The sequence below is a fragment of the Ailuropoda melanoleuca genome, chromosome 4 (genome assembly GCF_002007445.2).
Source record: "Ailuropoda melanoleuca isolate Jingjing chromosome 4, ASM200744v2, whole genome shotgun sequence".
Lineage (NCBI taxonomy): Eukaryota > Metazoa > Chordata > Mammalia > Carnivora > Ursidae > Ailuropoda > Ailuropoda melanoleuca.
The window spans coordinates 12,831,988-12,846,516 of record NC_048221.1 but is presented as its reverse complement, the minus strand read 5'-3'; the positions used below and the strand labels follow the sequence as shown (position 1 = coordinate 12,846,516).

The 14,529-nt window shown below is 50.2% G+C and overlaps 1 protein-coding gene across 5 annotated transcripts in view; it reads left to right on the top strand.

The window, feature by feature from the left end:
• The window catches only part of UNC13A (unc-13 homolog A), a 59,677-nt gene that overhangs the window by 27,850 nt on the left and 17,298 nt on the right, over nucleotides 1-14,529 (top strand). For 4 of the 5 annotated variants that reach the window (XM_034658040.1, XM_034658041.1, XM_034658042.1 and 1 more), the window contains 19 exons: nucleotides 258-485; nucleotides 1,383-1,524; nucleotides 1,649-1,818; nucleotides 2,460-2,575; nucleotides 3,605-3,768; nucleotides 4,158-4,308; nucleotides 4,604-4,672; nucleotides 4,982-5,071; nucleotides 5,290-5,424; nucleotides 7,064-7,197; nucleotides 8,335-8,420; nucleotides 8,599-8,725; nucleotides 9,484-9,580; nucleotides 9,959-10,102; nucleotides 10,872-10,955; nucleotides 11,490-11,567; nucleotides 11,787-11,875; nucleotides 12,336-12,488; nucleotides 13,680-13,803. In XM_034658040.1, the coding sequence (XP_034513931.1) occupies nucleotides 258-485; nucleotides 1,383-1,524; nucleotides 1,649-1,818; nucleotides 2,460-2,575; nucleotides 3,605-3,768; nucleotides 4,158-4,308; nucleotides 4,604-4,672; nucleotides 4,982-5,071; nucleotides 5,290-5,424; nucleotides 7,064-7,197; nucleotides 8,335-8,420; nucleotides 8,599-8,725; nucleotides 9,484-9,580; nucleotides 9,959-10,102; nucleotides 10,872-10,955; nucleotides 11,490-11,567; nucleotides 11,787-11,875; nucleotides 12,336-12,488; nucleotides 13,680-13,803 (2,381 nt within the window). The remainder of the gene's footprint in view (nucleotides 1-257; nucleotides 486-1,382; nucleotides 1,525-1,648; nucleotides 1,819-2,459; nucleotides 2,576-3,604; nucleotides 3,769-4,157; nucleotides 4,309-4,603; nucleotides 4,673-4,981; nucleotides 5,072-5,289; nucleotides 5,425-7,063; nucleotides 7,198-8,334; nucleotides 8,421-8,598; nucleotides 8,726-9,483; nucleotides 9,581-9,958; nucleotides 10,103-10,871; nucleotides 10,956-11,489; nucleotides 11,568-11,786; nucleotides 11,876-12,335; nucleotides 12,489-13,679; nucleotides 13,804-14,529) is intronic. The other variant, XM_034658039.1, reaches the window with a different exon arrangement.

The window sequence follows — 14,529 nt, the reverse complement described above, 5'->3', positions numbered from 1 at the left end:
GGGGGTCTTGGCAGAAGGCGGGGATTCAGAGGGGGAGGGGACACACGTAGACAGGTGGGGACTGACGGGTGAAGGGGTAGGATTCAGAGAGCAGGTAGAAAGCTCTAGCAGCTCTAGCTTGGGGGGGGTGAGTCATCGGAGCCCCCACGACTTAAAGTACCCTTGGCCACAGCCGAGGAAGCTCTGGAATGGGAGTTGGGGTTCTCGCTCCGGTGAGGGAGCGCGCTCTGGACGGTGACTGCTGTCCGCGTCCGCAGGGGCTGCGGAGAAGAGCTCCAAGCATGGGGCGGAGGACCGGACGCAGAACATCATCATGGTGCTCAAGGACCGCATGAAGATCCGGGAGCGCAACAAACCTGAGATCTTCGAGCTCATCCAGGAGATCTTCGCCGTGACCAAGACCGCGCATACGCAGCAGATGAAGGCGGTCAAACAGAGCGTGCTGGACGGCACATCCAAGTGGTCGGCCAAGATCAGCATCACTGGTGAGGCCGTGGGGGGGTGGGCGTGGCCACAGGGTCCCTTCTTCTCAGCCCCCTGTGCTTCCTCCTATGGCTCTTCCTTTTGCTGCGTGTCCTTGAGTGTGGCCTATGTTTTTTCCGTGTCCGTGTGTGTGAGTGTTTGTGCTCCCAGCGTGGGCGTGTATGCCTCCAAATGTGAGCTCATGACACTATCTGGATGAATCCTGGTTGGTGCCACCCCAGAATCAGACCCCAAGAAGAGGAGTTGGGGGCACATTGTTTCTTTGGGGGGTGAAGTCATGGGAGTTGAGAACTGAGCCTGGGAGGGAAGGAGCCCTACACAGGGTGCGAATGAGCAGTCAATGCTGTGGACGTACCGCTGGGGGACAGCGTTGAGCTCACATAGCAGAGTGGTCCTACCCAGGGATGGAAGCTTTAGGGTGTTTATCCATGCCTAACCTTATTTATATTCCCCTGAAAGCAGACCCCAAGATGAGGATTTCAGGGCAATGGGTGTCCAGGAGGTGGCCCCCGGAAGCCCCAGGGCGGGTGGAGACGAGTCTGGGAGCTGGTAGGGAAGGAGCCCTGCAGGGGGCGCCAAGAAATAGGTGACTCCGTGAGCAACTGTAAGCTCAGTCCTGCTGGAGATTTCAGGACAATGTATAGAATGTCCTACCCAGGGGTGGCCCTGGGGCATCTCCCCATTCTGCATCACCTAAGGGCTCCCTGGGTGTTAACTCTCTAGCAAGCCCTTCGTGTCTTGTGGCTGTCTCCATGGGCTCCTACAGTCAGAACAAAGCCCTCAGGCTATGTCACAGGTGTCTCCAACAAGCAACGTGGAGTCCATCCCGTGGCAGTGACTGTTCTCAGCATACCTCACTCCTTGAGCCCATATCTGTATTTGTCCTGTGTGTCTTACAGTGGTCTGTGCCCAGGGCTTGCAGGCAAAGGACAAGACGGGATCCAGTGACCCCTATGTCACTGTTCAGGTTGGGAAGACCAAGAAACGGACAAAAACCATCTATGGGAACCTGAACCCTGTGTGGGAGGAGAACTTCCACTTGTAAGTGCCTGGCTGAACCCCTGGGCCCCCAGGGGGAGCTCTCTGCTGGGGCAGCTGAAGGGCACTCCAAGACCAGCCTGTGTCAGCCACCTGACCCCAGCTTCTGCCTCCCCCCACCCTGCAGTGAATGTCACAACTCCTCAGACCGAATCAAGGTGCGTGTCTGGGATGAGGATGATGACATCAAATCCCGGGTGAAGCAGCGGTTTAAGAGGGAATCTGATGACTTTCTGGGACAGACGATCATCGAGGTGCGGACACTCAGCGGCGAGATGGACGTGTGGTATAACCTGGGTGAGCATGGCTGGTGTTCTGCAAGGGACAGGGAGGGCGCCCCAGGGAGCCAAATTGGGGAGCCAGTGTCAGGAGGAATTAGTCTAGGAGCCCAATCTGATAGGGGAGGCGGGGCTGTGAGGCCCAATCTGATGGGATAGGTGGGAGCTGTGAGGCCCAATCTGTTGGGGAAGTCAGTGTTGTGGGACCCAATCTGATAGGAGGGGGCAGGGTCTGTGAGGCCCAAAGTGATGGGGCAGGAAGCAAGACCCGGGGGTCCTAGTCTGAAGAGAGAGGCACAGACCCAGGAACCCTGTCTAAGATGAGTGGACTCTGGAGGTCTTGGTCTGATGGGGGAAGCAGGGCCTGGGACCCCAGTCTGGAGGAGAAGCAGGGCCTAGGCCTCCTGGTTAAAGAGGAAGATTCAGACTCAGGAATTTAACCTGAGCAATGAAGCAAGGTCTGGAGTCCTAGTTGAAGGAAGAGACAGGGCCTCATGAATTCTAGGCTAATGGGAGCGGCACAGACTTAGAGAGACAATCTGAGAGGATACCCAGGTCTTAATCTCAGGGAGTCCAGGAGGGCTACCGTCATGCATACATTAAAATATCCCAGGCCTGTAATGGACAGGTCTGATGCAGCCATCCATTTCGGTTTTGCAGATAAGCGGACTGACAAATCCGCTGTGTCAGGTGCCATCCGGCTACACATCAGTGTGGAGATCAAAGGTGAAGAAAAGGTGGCCCCCTACCATGTCCAGTACACCTGTCTGCATGAGGTGAGGCCCACTGCTCCTCCTTGCCTTCAAAGCTCACTATGATCACCCACATTGCCTCCACTTGCCATTCCTGCCTGCCCCAGCTCCACCTTCCTCTTTCCAGCCACACCATCCACACTCCTTGGGTCTGTAAGACTGTCCCCCAGGCCATTCCTTCTGCCCGGAAAACTCTTCCCTATCCATCCAGCTTCAGGGCCCCCTCCTTTGGGAAGCCCTCCCTGACCTCCAGGCAGAGTCTCACTACCCAGCTCCAGGTCTTCCATCTGTCCCAGGCCTGAACAGGGGATCCTGGAGAGAACTCAGTTTGTTGAATGAATAAATGATTGAATGGACAAATAGACGATGAGTGGATAAAAGGATGAGTGGACGGACAGATGTGTGGTTGAACTATTGGAAGTATAGATGAGTGGATGAGTAAATTTGGGGGCATTTGGATAGGTGGATGGTTGGAAAGATGGACGATGGATGAATGGATGGATAAATTGATGGGTAGATAAACAGGTGACGGATGTTTGGATGGATGAATGAATTGCTGGATGGACAGATTAAGCTGTGGGTAGTTATAGGGAATGGATGGGTGTGTGGTTGGATTATTAGAAGGGAGGATTAGTGCATGGATGAAATTTTGGGTAGATGAATGTGTGGGTGGTTGGGTGGGTGAGTGAATGAATGGGAAGGCAGACAGATGGAAGTTTAGATAGATGGGTGGGTGGATGGATAAATGGATGGATGTATAAAAGGATAGAGGAGTGGATGGGTGGATTTGGGGTAGCTGGATCAATGGGTGAATGAGTAGATGGATAGATAAATGGATGGGTGGGTAGGTGGGTGAAGTGTTACAAGGATGGATGAGTCGATGGGTGAAATTTTTGGTAGTTGAATGAATTGGTGGGTGGTGGATGGATGAAAGAGTGGATGAATAAATTAATGAATAAATAAACAGATGATGTAAGCTGCCCCAGACCTGGGATCTCTGACCCCTTGTGCCTCAATGCACTCTTCATGATGCCTTCTCCCTCTTGGTGGCAGAACCTGTTCCACTTCGTGACAGACGTGCAGAACAATGGGGTTGTGAAGATCCCAGATGCCAAGGGTGATGACGCCTGGAAGGTTTACTATGATGAGACAGCCCAGGAAATTGTGGATGAATTTGCCATGCGCTATGGCGTGGAGTCCATCTACCAAGCCATGACGTGAGGCTGCAGGCTGGGGTGGGCGTGAGGGCAAGGTGCAGGAAACTGGAGTGAGGGGGCCACCAAGTGGACACTGGCAGATCTGGTGGTGGAAGGGTTCTTGGGAGAAGGAGCCAAAGAGGATGTGGGTGTGGTGAGCATTCTGTAATCCCTTGGAGGTTAGGAAAGTGCTGTTTCTGGGAGCTGAAGTGACAGGGTGAGAGTCAAGAGTTAGAGGCAGAGACAGGGCAACCCAGAGAGGAGACAGAGAGAAACTTGGAAGACACAATCAGCCAGAGGGAATGGTTTGAGGGAGCCACTGACAAATGCTGTCTTGGAGGCATTCTGGGGGGCACAATGCCTGTCCTGGCTGGACGCCAGGCCCAGTTTCTCCCCCTCTCTCCCACCAGCCACTTTGCCTGCCTCTCCTCCAAGTACATGTGTCCTGGGGTGCCTGCCGTCATGAGCACCCTGCTCGCCAACATCAATGCCTACTATGCGCACACCACCGCCTCCACCAACGTGTCCGCCTCTGACCGCTTTGCTGCCTCCAACTTTGGGGTCAGTCCCAGGGACTGGGGCTGGGGGAGGAGGGAGAGCCCAGACCCTATGTGACTCCCTGGTCTCCAATCTGGACCTGACTTAGTGTGTGACTTGGCACCAGTCCCTTGCCCTCTCTAAGCCTCAGTTTACCCCTCTGTAGAATGGAAACGGATATTACGAGGGTTCAGTTCAATGGTGGATGGGGTGCACTTAGTGTATAGTAAGCACTCAGCCAAAATGGCAGCCACCTTTAGCTGCTACACTTGCCTCCCATGTGCCTGCTTCCATCCATCCTCCTTCTCTCCCTCCTCAGAAAGAGCGCTTTGTCAAGCTCCTGGACCAGCTGCACAACTCCCTGCGGATCGACCTCTCCATGTATCGGGTGAGAAGTACATGCATAATGACTTGCTTGCTCCTACACGTGTGTGTGCCCATAGGGGAGAGGTCCCAGCAGGTGCACATGGGAGGACCCATCTTAACATGTGGAAGTGGAATGTGTTCCTTTGACATGTGTGCACATGCAGGGCAGCACCTGCCCAGTATGCTTGGTGCATCCAACCAGAGCCCCCCAGTTGCTTCAAGGTGTTCTCGTGGATCCTCACACACTTCCTGAAACTTGTATTTCCCCTAAAACAGTCTTCTCCCACCCAGCCCTCTTCCATAATCCCGCCTCTCTTCTCCCTTCCAACAGAATAACTTCCCAGCCAGCAGCCCAGAGAGACTCCAGGACCTTAAATCCACTGTGGACCTTCTCACCAGCATCACCTTCTTTCGGATGAAGGTAAGAAGGGGACCCAGTCCCATTAGCTCTCCAACGGGCATTTTCTAGCACTCTTAGCTCCTAACCAAGTAACATTTCTCCTGGAGAGTAGTGCCTTTTCTCAATGACCCTCTGCTTTCATACTGCTACATTTCCTTAAACTCATAACCACATGTAGCCACTTCTTGGGTACCTCCTGTCCCAGCTATGCCAACTTGTGCCTGCCTCCCTCCCTCTAGGTGCAAGAACTCCAGAGCCCACCCCGAGCCAGTCAGGTGGTGAAAGACTGTGTGAAAGCCTGCCTCAACTCTACCTATGAGTACATCTTCAACAACTGTCATGAACTCTATAGTCGGGAGTACCAGACAGACCCGGTGAGGACCCCAGATAAAGCAGAAATGAACAGGGGTTACCAACCAGACACTAGCCCAAGTCCCTGGTCTTCTTCTCAAGTGATTTAACTGAGCCTCAGTACCTCGCTCTGTAAAATGGAGTCATAAACCCATATCTCAGAATAGAGGAGAAAATTTAACGAGATGCTATCTTTAGATAAAATGTAGGTTAAGTGCTTAGCACTTATATCTATTGATATTAGCACTTGTATATCTATTGATATACAATAGATGCTCAATAAATTCAGTTTTAGTTAAACTTAGTTGAGTTTGGCATGCAGCATACCTAGTATAGAATCACCACTCAATAAATGTTGAGTGGAATTTAATTTCTTGAGTAGAGTTCAGTTTTGGTCATTTCAACTCAATTTACTTGAGATCTTTCAACATGTGTTTGTTTATCTACACATATAATGCCAGGATTGTCGGTAAGGTTTCAAGGAGCTCATACCATTTTAGAAGGGAAAGATATATACATTGAAATTCACAACCTAGGATGATTAGCCCTGGGATGGAGGAATTGCAGGAGACTGTGGGAGCTAAGGTGGTCCCTACCTCACCTTGGGCTTCTGATAGGAGATAACACATAAGCTCAATTTAGTGATATTTTATTTCATTCTATTCATTTACATTCAGTTGACTTCAAGTTGAAGTCAACTTGCTTTGAAATCAAGTCACTTTGAATTGAATTGGGTTGAGGTGCAGTGGATTAAATTGGGTTGGGTTTAGTTCAACTATAAAGTTTTTTTTTTTCCATTTATTCCTATTCAGGTGACTTACAATTGCTCTTGGCTAATTAGTGAGCAGAACTGACTTAGATTAAGCTGGGGTTAATTTAATAAAAATCCATTTATTTCTAGTCAGTTGACTTGAGTTGAAATTATGCTTGACTGGGTTGAGTTGGCTTGAGGGAGGATGAGCTGGGTTGTTGAGTTAGGCATAGTTGAGTTCAAATGAGTTGGGTTGAGTTGGGCTCATTTCAGTGAACTTAGCTACATTCATTTTCACTGATTGACTAAAGTAGGATTGAACTGGCCTGAGTATGTTAGGTTCAGCTGAGTAGGTAGGGTTGGATTGGATTGACTCGGTTGAGTTGAATTAGATTAAGTTAGGTTGGGTTGAGTTCAAGTCGATTTATTTCCATTATTTTTACTTAGGGTAATGTTGATCTTGGATGAGTTGATTAGGTGCAATCCAATTGAATTCATTTGAGTTTAATTCAATCCAGTTAAGTTTAATTCCACTACATTCAATATAATTGGCCCAGGTTCAGTTTCATTAAATTAATTCTGAGAATCTCCATCTGTTAAGCTAAATGGGCCTGATTGACATTCACTTCAGTTCTATTTGGCTTAGTGGGCTGCAGTTTTTTTCCAACTAAATTCAGTTCTGTTCACTTTTATGAGTTGAGTCTAATTAAGCTTTGTTGAGCTGAATGGACATGAGTTCTGTTTGGGCCACTTTACATGAATTCGGTTCCTTTTCATACAGCCCTCCTACCTGAACCATCCATTTGTTAATGGCACTGCTCCCTCACTAACCTCCTGCCCCTCAATAATGAACTAACTGAGGCACCCACCCATGGACCCCTTTGGCCAATGTCTCCACTTCCCCACTCCAGGCCAAGAAGGGAGAAGTTCCCCCAGAGGAACAGGGACCCAGCATTAAGAACCTTGACTTCTGGTCCAAGCTGATTACTCTCATAGTGTCCATCATTGAGGAAGACAAGAATTCCTACACTCCCTGCCTCAACCAGTGAGTTGTGTATCTGTGCCTTAAATTATCTGGAGGTCATCATGTGTGTGTGTATGTGTGCACAATTTTGTGTCTTATGTGTAAAGGTGATCATGTCTAACTACACATAAAATGATGTGTATGTGGAGGCAACTCTAGGTGTGGTTGTGCCTGAATGAAAAATGGCATAATTTATAAACATAAAATTGTGTGTATGTATACAATCACTGATGTAATCAGACATGTATTTTGTATGTGTTGATTTGTGTGAATAACAATGTGTACATATGTATATAATTTTGTATATGTGTGTAGGTTCATAAATAACAATTGACAGTGTTGCTCAAGTTACTATGTGTTAGATACTCTACTAAATGTTTTACACTTAAATAGCATTATATCTTGTGTGTGGGTGTAATTCTGTGTATAGTTGTGACCTATGGGTTTAATTGTGAATTGTATATATGCATACAATTGTGGAATGCACTTCAATATACAATATTGTATATTGTGTAATCACACGTGAGTATGTACACGGTTTTGATTTGTAGATTTATACGGCTGTAGACTTTTCATCTGTGTTAGCTGAATGAACTGTTGTGTCTTATTTTTCCCTGAGTGCTAAAGGGGCTCCTAACTCTGGTGTGCCAATATCTCTTGGTTAGTTAGATATTCTGTTAAGATCAGGGATTTGGGATGGATGGACTGAAGGGTGGGTGGATGTATGGGCAGATGAATGGAAATATGATTGAATGGGGAGATGAACGGATGGGTAGATGGTTGAATGAATAGGTGGATGGATGGATAGATTGGTATAAGGATGAATGAGTAGCTAAAGGAATGGATGGATAGCTGGTTGGATGGAGAAATGGATGGATGGATGGATGGATGGATGGACAGATGGGTGAGTGAATGGATGGGTAGAAAGGTGGATGACTGGATGAATGAATGGATGAAGGGATGGAGAGATAGATGGGTGGAGGCTCAGGGAGAAGCAGGGCTTCGTTCAGAGTCACTCAGCAAGTTAGTGGCTTTGGGGGAGCTTGAATCCAGAACCCTTGTCTGTCCTTCACTATCCTCTGGGCTGGGAAGGCCAAAGCAGCCTTTGCCATCCTGCTTCCATCTGCCAAAGCTTCATACTTCCATGACTTTCACCAGGTTTCCCCAGGAGCTGAATGTGGGTAAAATCAGTGCTGAAGTGATGTGGAACCTGTTTGCCCAGGACATGAAGTATGCCATGGAGGGTGAGTACCCCTATCCCCATGTCTGCTAGCCTGGCTATAGCAGGCACTCTACCTCAGTAGTATCCCCTCCAAGGCTGTGAGCATCCTGGACCCTCAAGCTTGAGGTTGGGCACCTGTGATGGCCAGAGCTGGTGCTGCCAAGACAGAGTGTGGAGACCTTCCATTCTTTCCCTACCAGAGCATGATAAACATCGCCTGTGCAAGAGCGCTGACTACATGAACCTACACTTCAAGGTCAAGTGGCTGTACAATGAGTACGTGGCAGAGCTTCCTGCCTTCAAGGACCGCGTGCCTGAGTACCCTGCGTAAGTCCCTTGCCCCAAGCCAGAACTGTAGTGCTGACAGCTAGACTGAGGCCCAGAGACGAGGGCTGACCTACTCAGGGTTCCCTGGGCATCAAGGGCACAGTGGGGTACAAACCTAGTATTCTCTATTTTCAGCCATTGGACTGTGGACTCCTATAGCCCAGACAATTAATATGTATAAGTATCAGGAACTGCACTGAGCAGTGCCTTTTCTCATTTAATTCCTTTGACAATTCTGTAAGATGGGAGCATTATAATTCCCATTTTGTGGATGAGAAAATGGAGAGTTTAATGCTAAAGGACTTGCCCAAGGTGACATCCAATGAGTGATGGAATCAGGATTTGAACTCTGGATGTCTGACTCATGGGCTGTGTTGGAGAGCAGGGTGGTGGTCACCGTTTACCGAGGACCTGCTATGTGTTGTGTCATTCGCTGCTCACAGCAGCACTGTGGGATAGATACTCCTCTGTTGTACAGGTAATGGGATCCCAGAGAGGAAATCCACTTGCCCATGGGTAGTTTACCTGAACCATGAGTCCTGCGAGTATGAGCCTTTTCCTGATGGTATCACGAGGTCCATTTCTTGGCTGAAGTAACTGAGGCCTGGTTGGGTAGGGAAGCAGGGAGGGTACCCACCCAAGGCCACAGGGTGAGTTCAAGGGAGAGAAAGACCTGCCCAAGTACCATTCAGAACTAGGCAAAGCAGTGGGTCAGGGGACAAGAGGTGGCAAGACCCCACCCCTGCTCTCCATTCCAGGTGGTTTGAGCCTTTTGTCATCCAGTGGTTGGACGAGAATGAGGAGGTGTCGCGGGATTTCCTGCACGGGGCCCTGGAACGAGACAAGAAGGATGGGGTGAGGAAACTAGCCCATGATCAAGCCCCTAGACTGCCCACAGTGGTCTCACTCCCTCTGGGGTCCATTGGGATCCAGTATGGGGTCAAAAATTGCCCTTGAGATGAAGCCAATCTCTGAAAGGTGGCCACCATCTTCATCTTGTTCATAGTGTTGAAAGTGTTTTGTTCATTCAACAAATGAATGACAGTTCATCAAGCTGGAAGCCCCACCTTCCCCATAGCCTCTGTGTCCACCTCTAAGTCACACTTGCACACTATTCGCCTAACCCCAGGGCACTTGGTCTCTGGATCTCCCCATGGACAGCAGGAGGATTGGATGCTGGGGACTCTCTGGCTCTGACCCCTCTCTTCCTTCCTGGCCTCCCTCCCACTGCAGTTCCAGCAGACCTCAGAGCATGCCCTATTCTCCTGCTCCGTGGTGGACGTCTTCTCCCAGCTCAACCAGAGCTTTGAGATCATCAAGAAACTTGAGTGTCCTGACCCCCAGATCGTGGGGCACTATATGAGGCGCTTTGCCAAGGTGCGGGAGTGCAGGTGGGGTTAGGGATGGAGTCCAGGTGAGGGATTGGGATAGGGTCAAGATTGGGGTTGCAATTGAACTTGGGATTGGGGTCAAGGTCAGATTTGGGGTTAAGTGTGGGATTGAGGTCAAAGTTGGGGTTGATGATATCAGTGAGATTGGGGTTGTGGTTGAGATCAGTGTTGGAGTTGTGGTTGGGGACAGCATTTGGTTTGAGGTTGGGGTTGAGGTCAGTGTTCTGGTTAAAGTTGGAGATGAATTTGGACCTGGAATCAAGGTTGAGGGTGGGGTTGAGGTTGGGGTTGGGTTTAGGGTTACCATTAGTGTTGAGAATCAATTTGACATTGAGGTTGGAGTGAGTGTTGGGATTTATGTAGAATTTGGGTGGGCATTGTGGTGAGTTTGGAGGTTGGGACCATCCTGCTGGGTTTGAGGGTTCCAGCTAATTGGCTTTAGGCTGGGTTGAAGTTGAGGACTGCAAGTAGGAATTGGGATTCCATCTGGGATCCAGTCATGCTTGTGCTTGGAGCTGGGTTAATATGATTGTTGGTTGTTATGTGAAAGAGCTGGGTCTACGTAAAATAATCATCTTTACCTGGTGGTGTCTCCTTGGTTGTGAGGGTCATCCTGGGTGGAGAATTCACCCATTCAAGTGGTCCATCTTGAGTGCTCATAGGGATTTGCATTCATCCCTGATCTCACTAGTGGCTCTTGATGGACCTGCCCAGCCCCAGCCCCTGTTCTCACCCCCTGTCTGTGTCCTCCCCAGACCATCAGTAATGTGCTCCTCCAGTATGCGGACATCATCTCCAAGGATTTCGCCTCCTACTGCTCCAAGGAGAAGGAGAAAGTGGTGACCTGTGGGGGACCCTGTCCTCTTCCCTCCCAGCCCCATTCTGCACCCCCAAGGCTCCATCCTTCCCTGGGCTCTGATACTTGTGTCTGTGTGTGTCCAACTGTGTGTGTCCATGTACCCGACTTCATGGGTCTGGGGGGACCTGGAGGTGAGGGTACATGCCTTCAGTGTGCCATTGTCTGATTGTTGCAACTGAAGCCTTCAGGGTGTATGGATGTAAGTGTGAAAAGCCTAGAGTCTATGTAGAATATGGGTGTTTGACAGGAACTCCCCCCTCCCTACTACTCCCAGAAGCCCAACCCACCCTGGAGAAGTTACTTGAGTCCTGTTTCCCCCTGCTAATCTCCAGAACCCACCCCCCAACATTCCCAGGAATCTGGTCCCAAATGCTGTCTTCCATTCTCAGATGACCCTATGGGATCTTCCTCTGGACCCAGACCCTGAAACCTTCCTGGGGTCCCTGGCAGTGGATGGGGGAGGCTCTGGGGAGGGGTCCTGAGCCCTGACTCCCTGCTCTGTTTGCATCCCCAGCCCTGCATCCTCATGAACAACACACAGCAGCTCCGAGTGCAGCTAGAGAAGATGTTTGAAGCCATGGGAGGAAAGGAGGTGAGGCGAGCCCCAGGCAGGGTCACTACTTCCCCTGCATCCCTGCAGGCCCTTGATGAATTCCAGCTCAGCCACTCCCTCTGACCCAAGCAAGCACCTCCACCATCTGTGCCTGTTTCCTCCCAGCCCCTTGGGATCGCTTCCCTGTGTTGGATAGGAAAGTGTCCCATTTATGTGGATGCTCTGTAAACCTAACCAGATGTCCCTTTTCCCTTCTAGCTGGATGCCGAGGCCAGTGACATCTTGAAGGAGCTCCAGGTCAAACTCAACAATGTCTTGGACGAGCTCAGCCGGGTGTTTGCTACCAGGTGGGGACACCTCCAGGGCTGGGAGCAGACAGGAGGGGGCAGCTCCCAGACCTCTGAGCCTGGAGCATCCAGAGACTCAGCAAATGTAGTGGTGAAGACTTCAGGCTCGGAGTTAGAGCTGAGTTCAATCCTGGCTTCACCACTTACTAGCTATGTAGCCTTGGGTGAGTTGTTTAACTTCTCTGAACCTTAGTTTACTCATCTGTAAAGTGGGGATGATGATAATAATAGTACCTGGGTAGGACTGTGCAGTGAAATAAACAGCACGGGTGAATATCTCAGCCCAGTGCCCAATTCTGCTATTGTACACCACCCCCTCCCCTACTTGGTTATATGCCATGGCTCCTTGATGCTCAGGATAAAACATCAAGGTCCATGGTCAGCTTTTGAGGCCTCATCTGGCCCTTTTTCTGGGAGGCCCCGGGAGTCTGGTCTGAACTCCCCTACTCTGCGCTCCCAGCTTCCAGCCACACATTGAGGAGTGCGTCAAGCAGATGGGCGACATCCTTAGCCAGGTGAAGGGCACGGGTAATGTGCCAGCCAGTGCCTGCAGCAGCGTGGCCCAGGATGCTGACAATGTGCTGCAACCCATCATGGACCTGCTGGACAGCAAGTAAGCCAGGCTGGGTGGACTAGGACAGCCAAGAAGAGGTTAGGATGGGGCTTTAGAGACTCAGGGCTGGCCTGGAGAGGACACTCAGGGCATGTTTGCTGGGTGGTGGTTGGATGGTTTGGATGGGTGGGTGGGTGGGTGGAGGTATGAAGGGATGGAAATATGGGTGGGTAAATGATTGGAAGGACTGGTGAGTTCTTTTGTATGGGTTAATGGATGGTGGTTGGATGGATAGATGACATGAGAAATGGGTGGGCAGATTGATTGGTAGATTAAAAAAAATAAATGCTTAAAAGGCTAGATGGAGGATAGATTGATAAAAGGAGGGATGAATGGACAAATGGATGGGTAGATGAAGTTAGGTAAGTATTTGAATGGATGAATAACTGGATGGATGGATGGATGGATGGATGGATGGATGGATGGATGGATGGACAAATCAATTGAAATAAGGATAAATGGATGGAAGTGTAGATGAGAGGATGGATACATGGGTGGGAGGAAAGAAGGGAGTGAGGGAGGGAGGATGGATGGATGGGTAGAAGGATGGATGGGAGGGAGAAAGCAGGGAGGAGAGGGGAAGGAAAAAGATGGAGGGGTCATTAAAGAAAGTTGGGGGAGGGATTGTTTGGTGAATGGGTGGGTCAGTTGCTAGATGGATCATGGTAGATTACTCTGTCTCCTTCAACCCCCATACATCCAGCATCCAGTCATGAATTTTTTGTTGTTTTCTCTCTCAAGTTTGCCCTCTTCCCACCATTCCCTTCTCCATCTGAGCATGGCCCCAGTCCCCTCACAGTCCCTAGTCGCCAGGCTTCCTATTCCAGTTTACCCTCCACTCTGTTCTTTTGAACAAGAAAATCTGGCTGTGTCTTTTTTGAACACTCCATGGCTCCCCACTGCCCTCATGCTAAGGCCCAGGCCTTCCTCCCAGGTGTTGAGTCCCCTTCCAGCCTGGCCCCTGCTGACCTGTCCAGCTATCATTTACTTTTCATGTGTCACACATCATAGCCCCATCAGACCATTCTGATCAATGGGTCTCATCGGACCCCATTTAGGGGTCCCTATACGGGCTCTGTGCACTCTTGTGTGTCCATGGAGCATTTTCCCGCCTGCCTGTTTGTTGAGAGAAAGGGGCTTTGCAGGTTAGGGCCAGCTGGGCCATTTCTCAGACCTACTCCTCGCCTCCAGCCTGACTCTCTTTGCCAAAATCTGTGAGAAGACGGTGCTGAAGAGGGTGCTAAAGGAGTTATGGAAGCTGGTCATGAACACCATGGAGAAAACCATCGTCCTGCCACCCCTCACTGACCAGACGGTGAGGCCCACAGGGGGCCAGAGGGGATTCCTGGGCCACCTCCCCTGTGGGAGCCCAGAGAACTTGATGCCAAAGGCATTGGGGCTCAGAGGTCAGTGAGGACATTCAAAGATCAGAGAGGTCACATATGGGTCAAAACTCATCAAAGAACCAAAGAGGTCATTCATGGGTCAGATATGTAAATGTCAAAAATGTCAAGTAGAGTTAAGAGATGTCTAAGGGACATAGAGGTCACATGTGAATCAAGAGGGCATACGAAGGCCAGAGATCACCCAGAAAACAAAGAGGTCAACTTGGGGATCACAAAGGTCATAGGGGTCAGTGGGTTCATCAGAGGGCTCTCGGGGTCAATCAAGAGACAAGGAGGGGAGATACTTCGAAGATCGGAGACCAATAGGACAGAGGGCTTCCAGAGGTCAGCCAGAGGTCACAGAGAGCATCCAAAGTCAGGCCAAGCAGAGGTCAGCATTCATCCAGAGACCAGGACCATGCCTCTGGAACCCTTCTGGGAAAAGCCCAGAGATCCTGATCCCCAGGGATCAGGCTTCCAGGTGGGATTGGGTGAACCGCAACATCTGTGGAGGGGTGTGGCTGGGCTTGGGTTCCTCCAGGGAGGTGTGGGGTCCTGAGGACAGCAATGGTACACGGGTTGATGGCACAGCATAGAGTGAGAAGACGTTCCTGGGGACGGGGTGGGGGAGGCTTGGGGAGGGTGGGCAGGGCCGC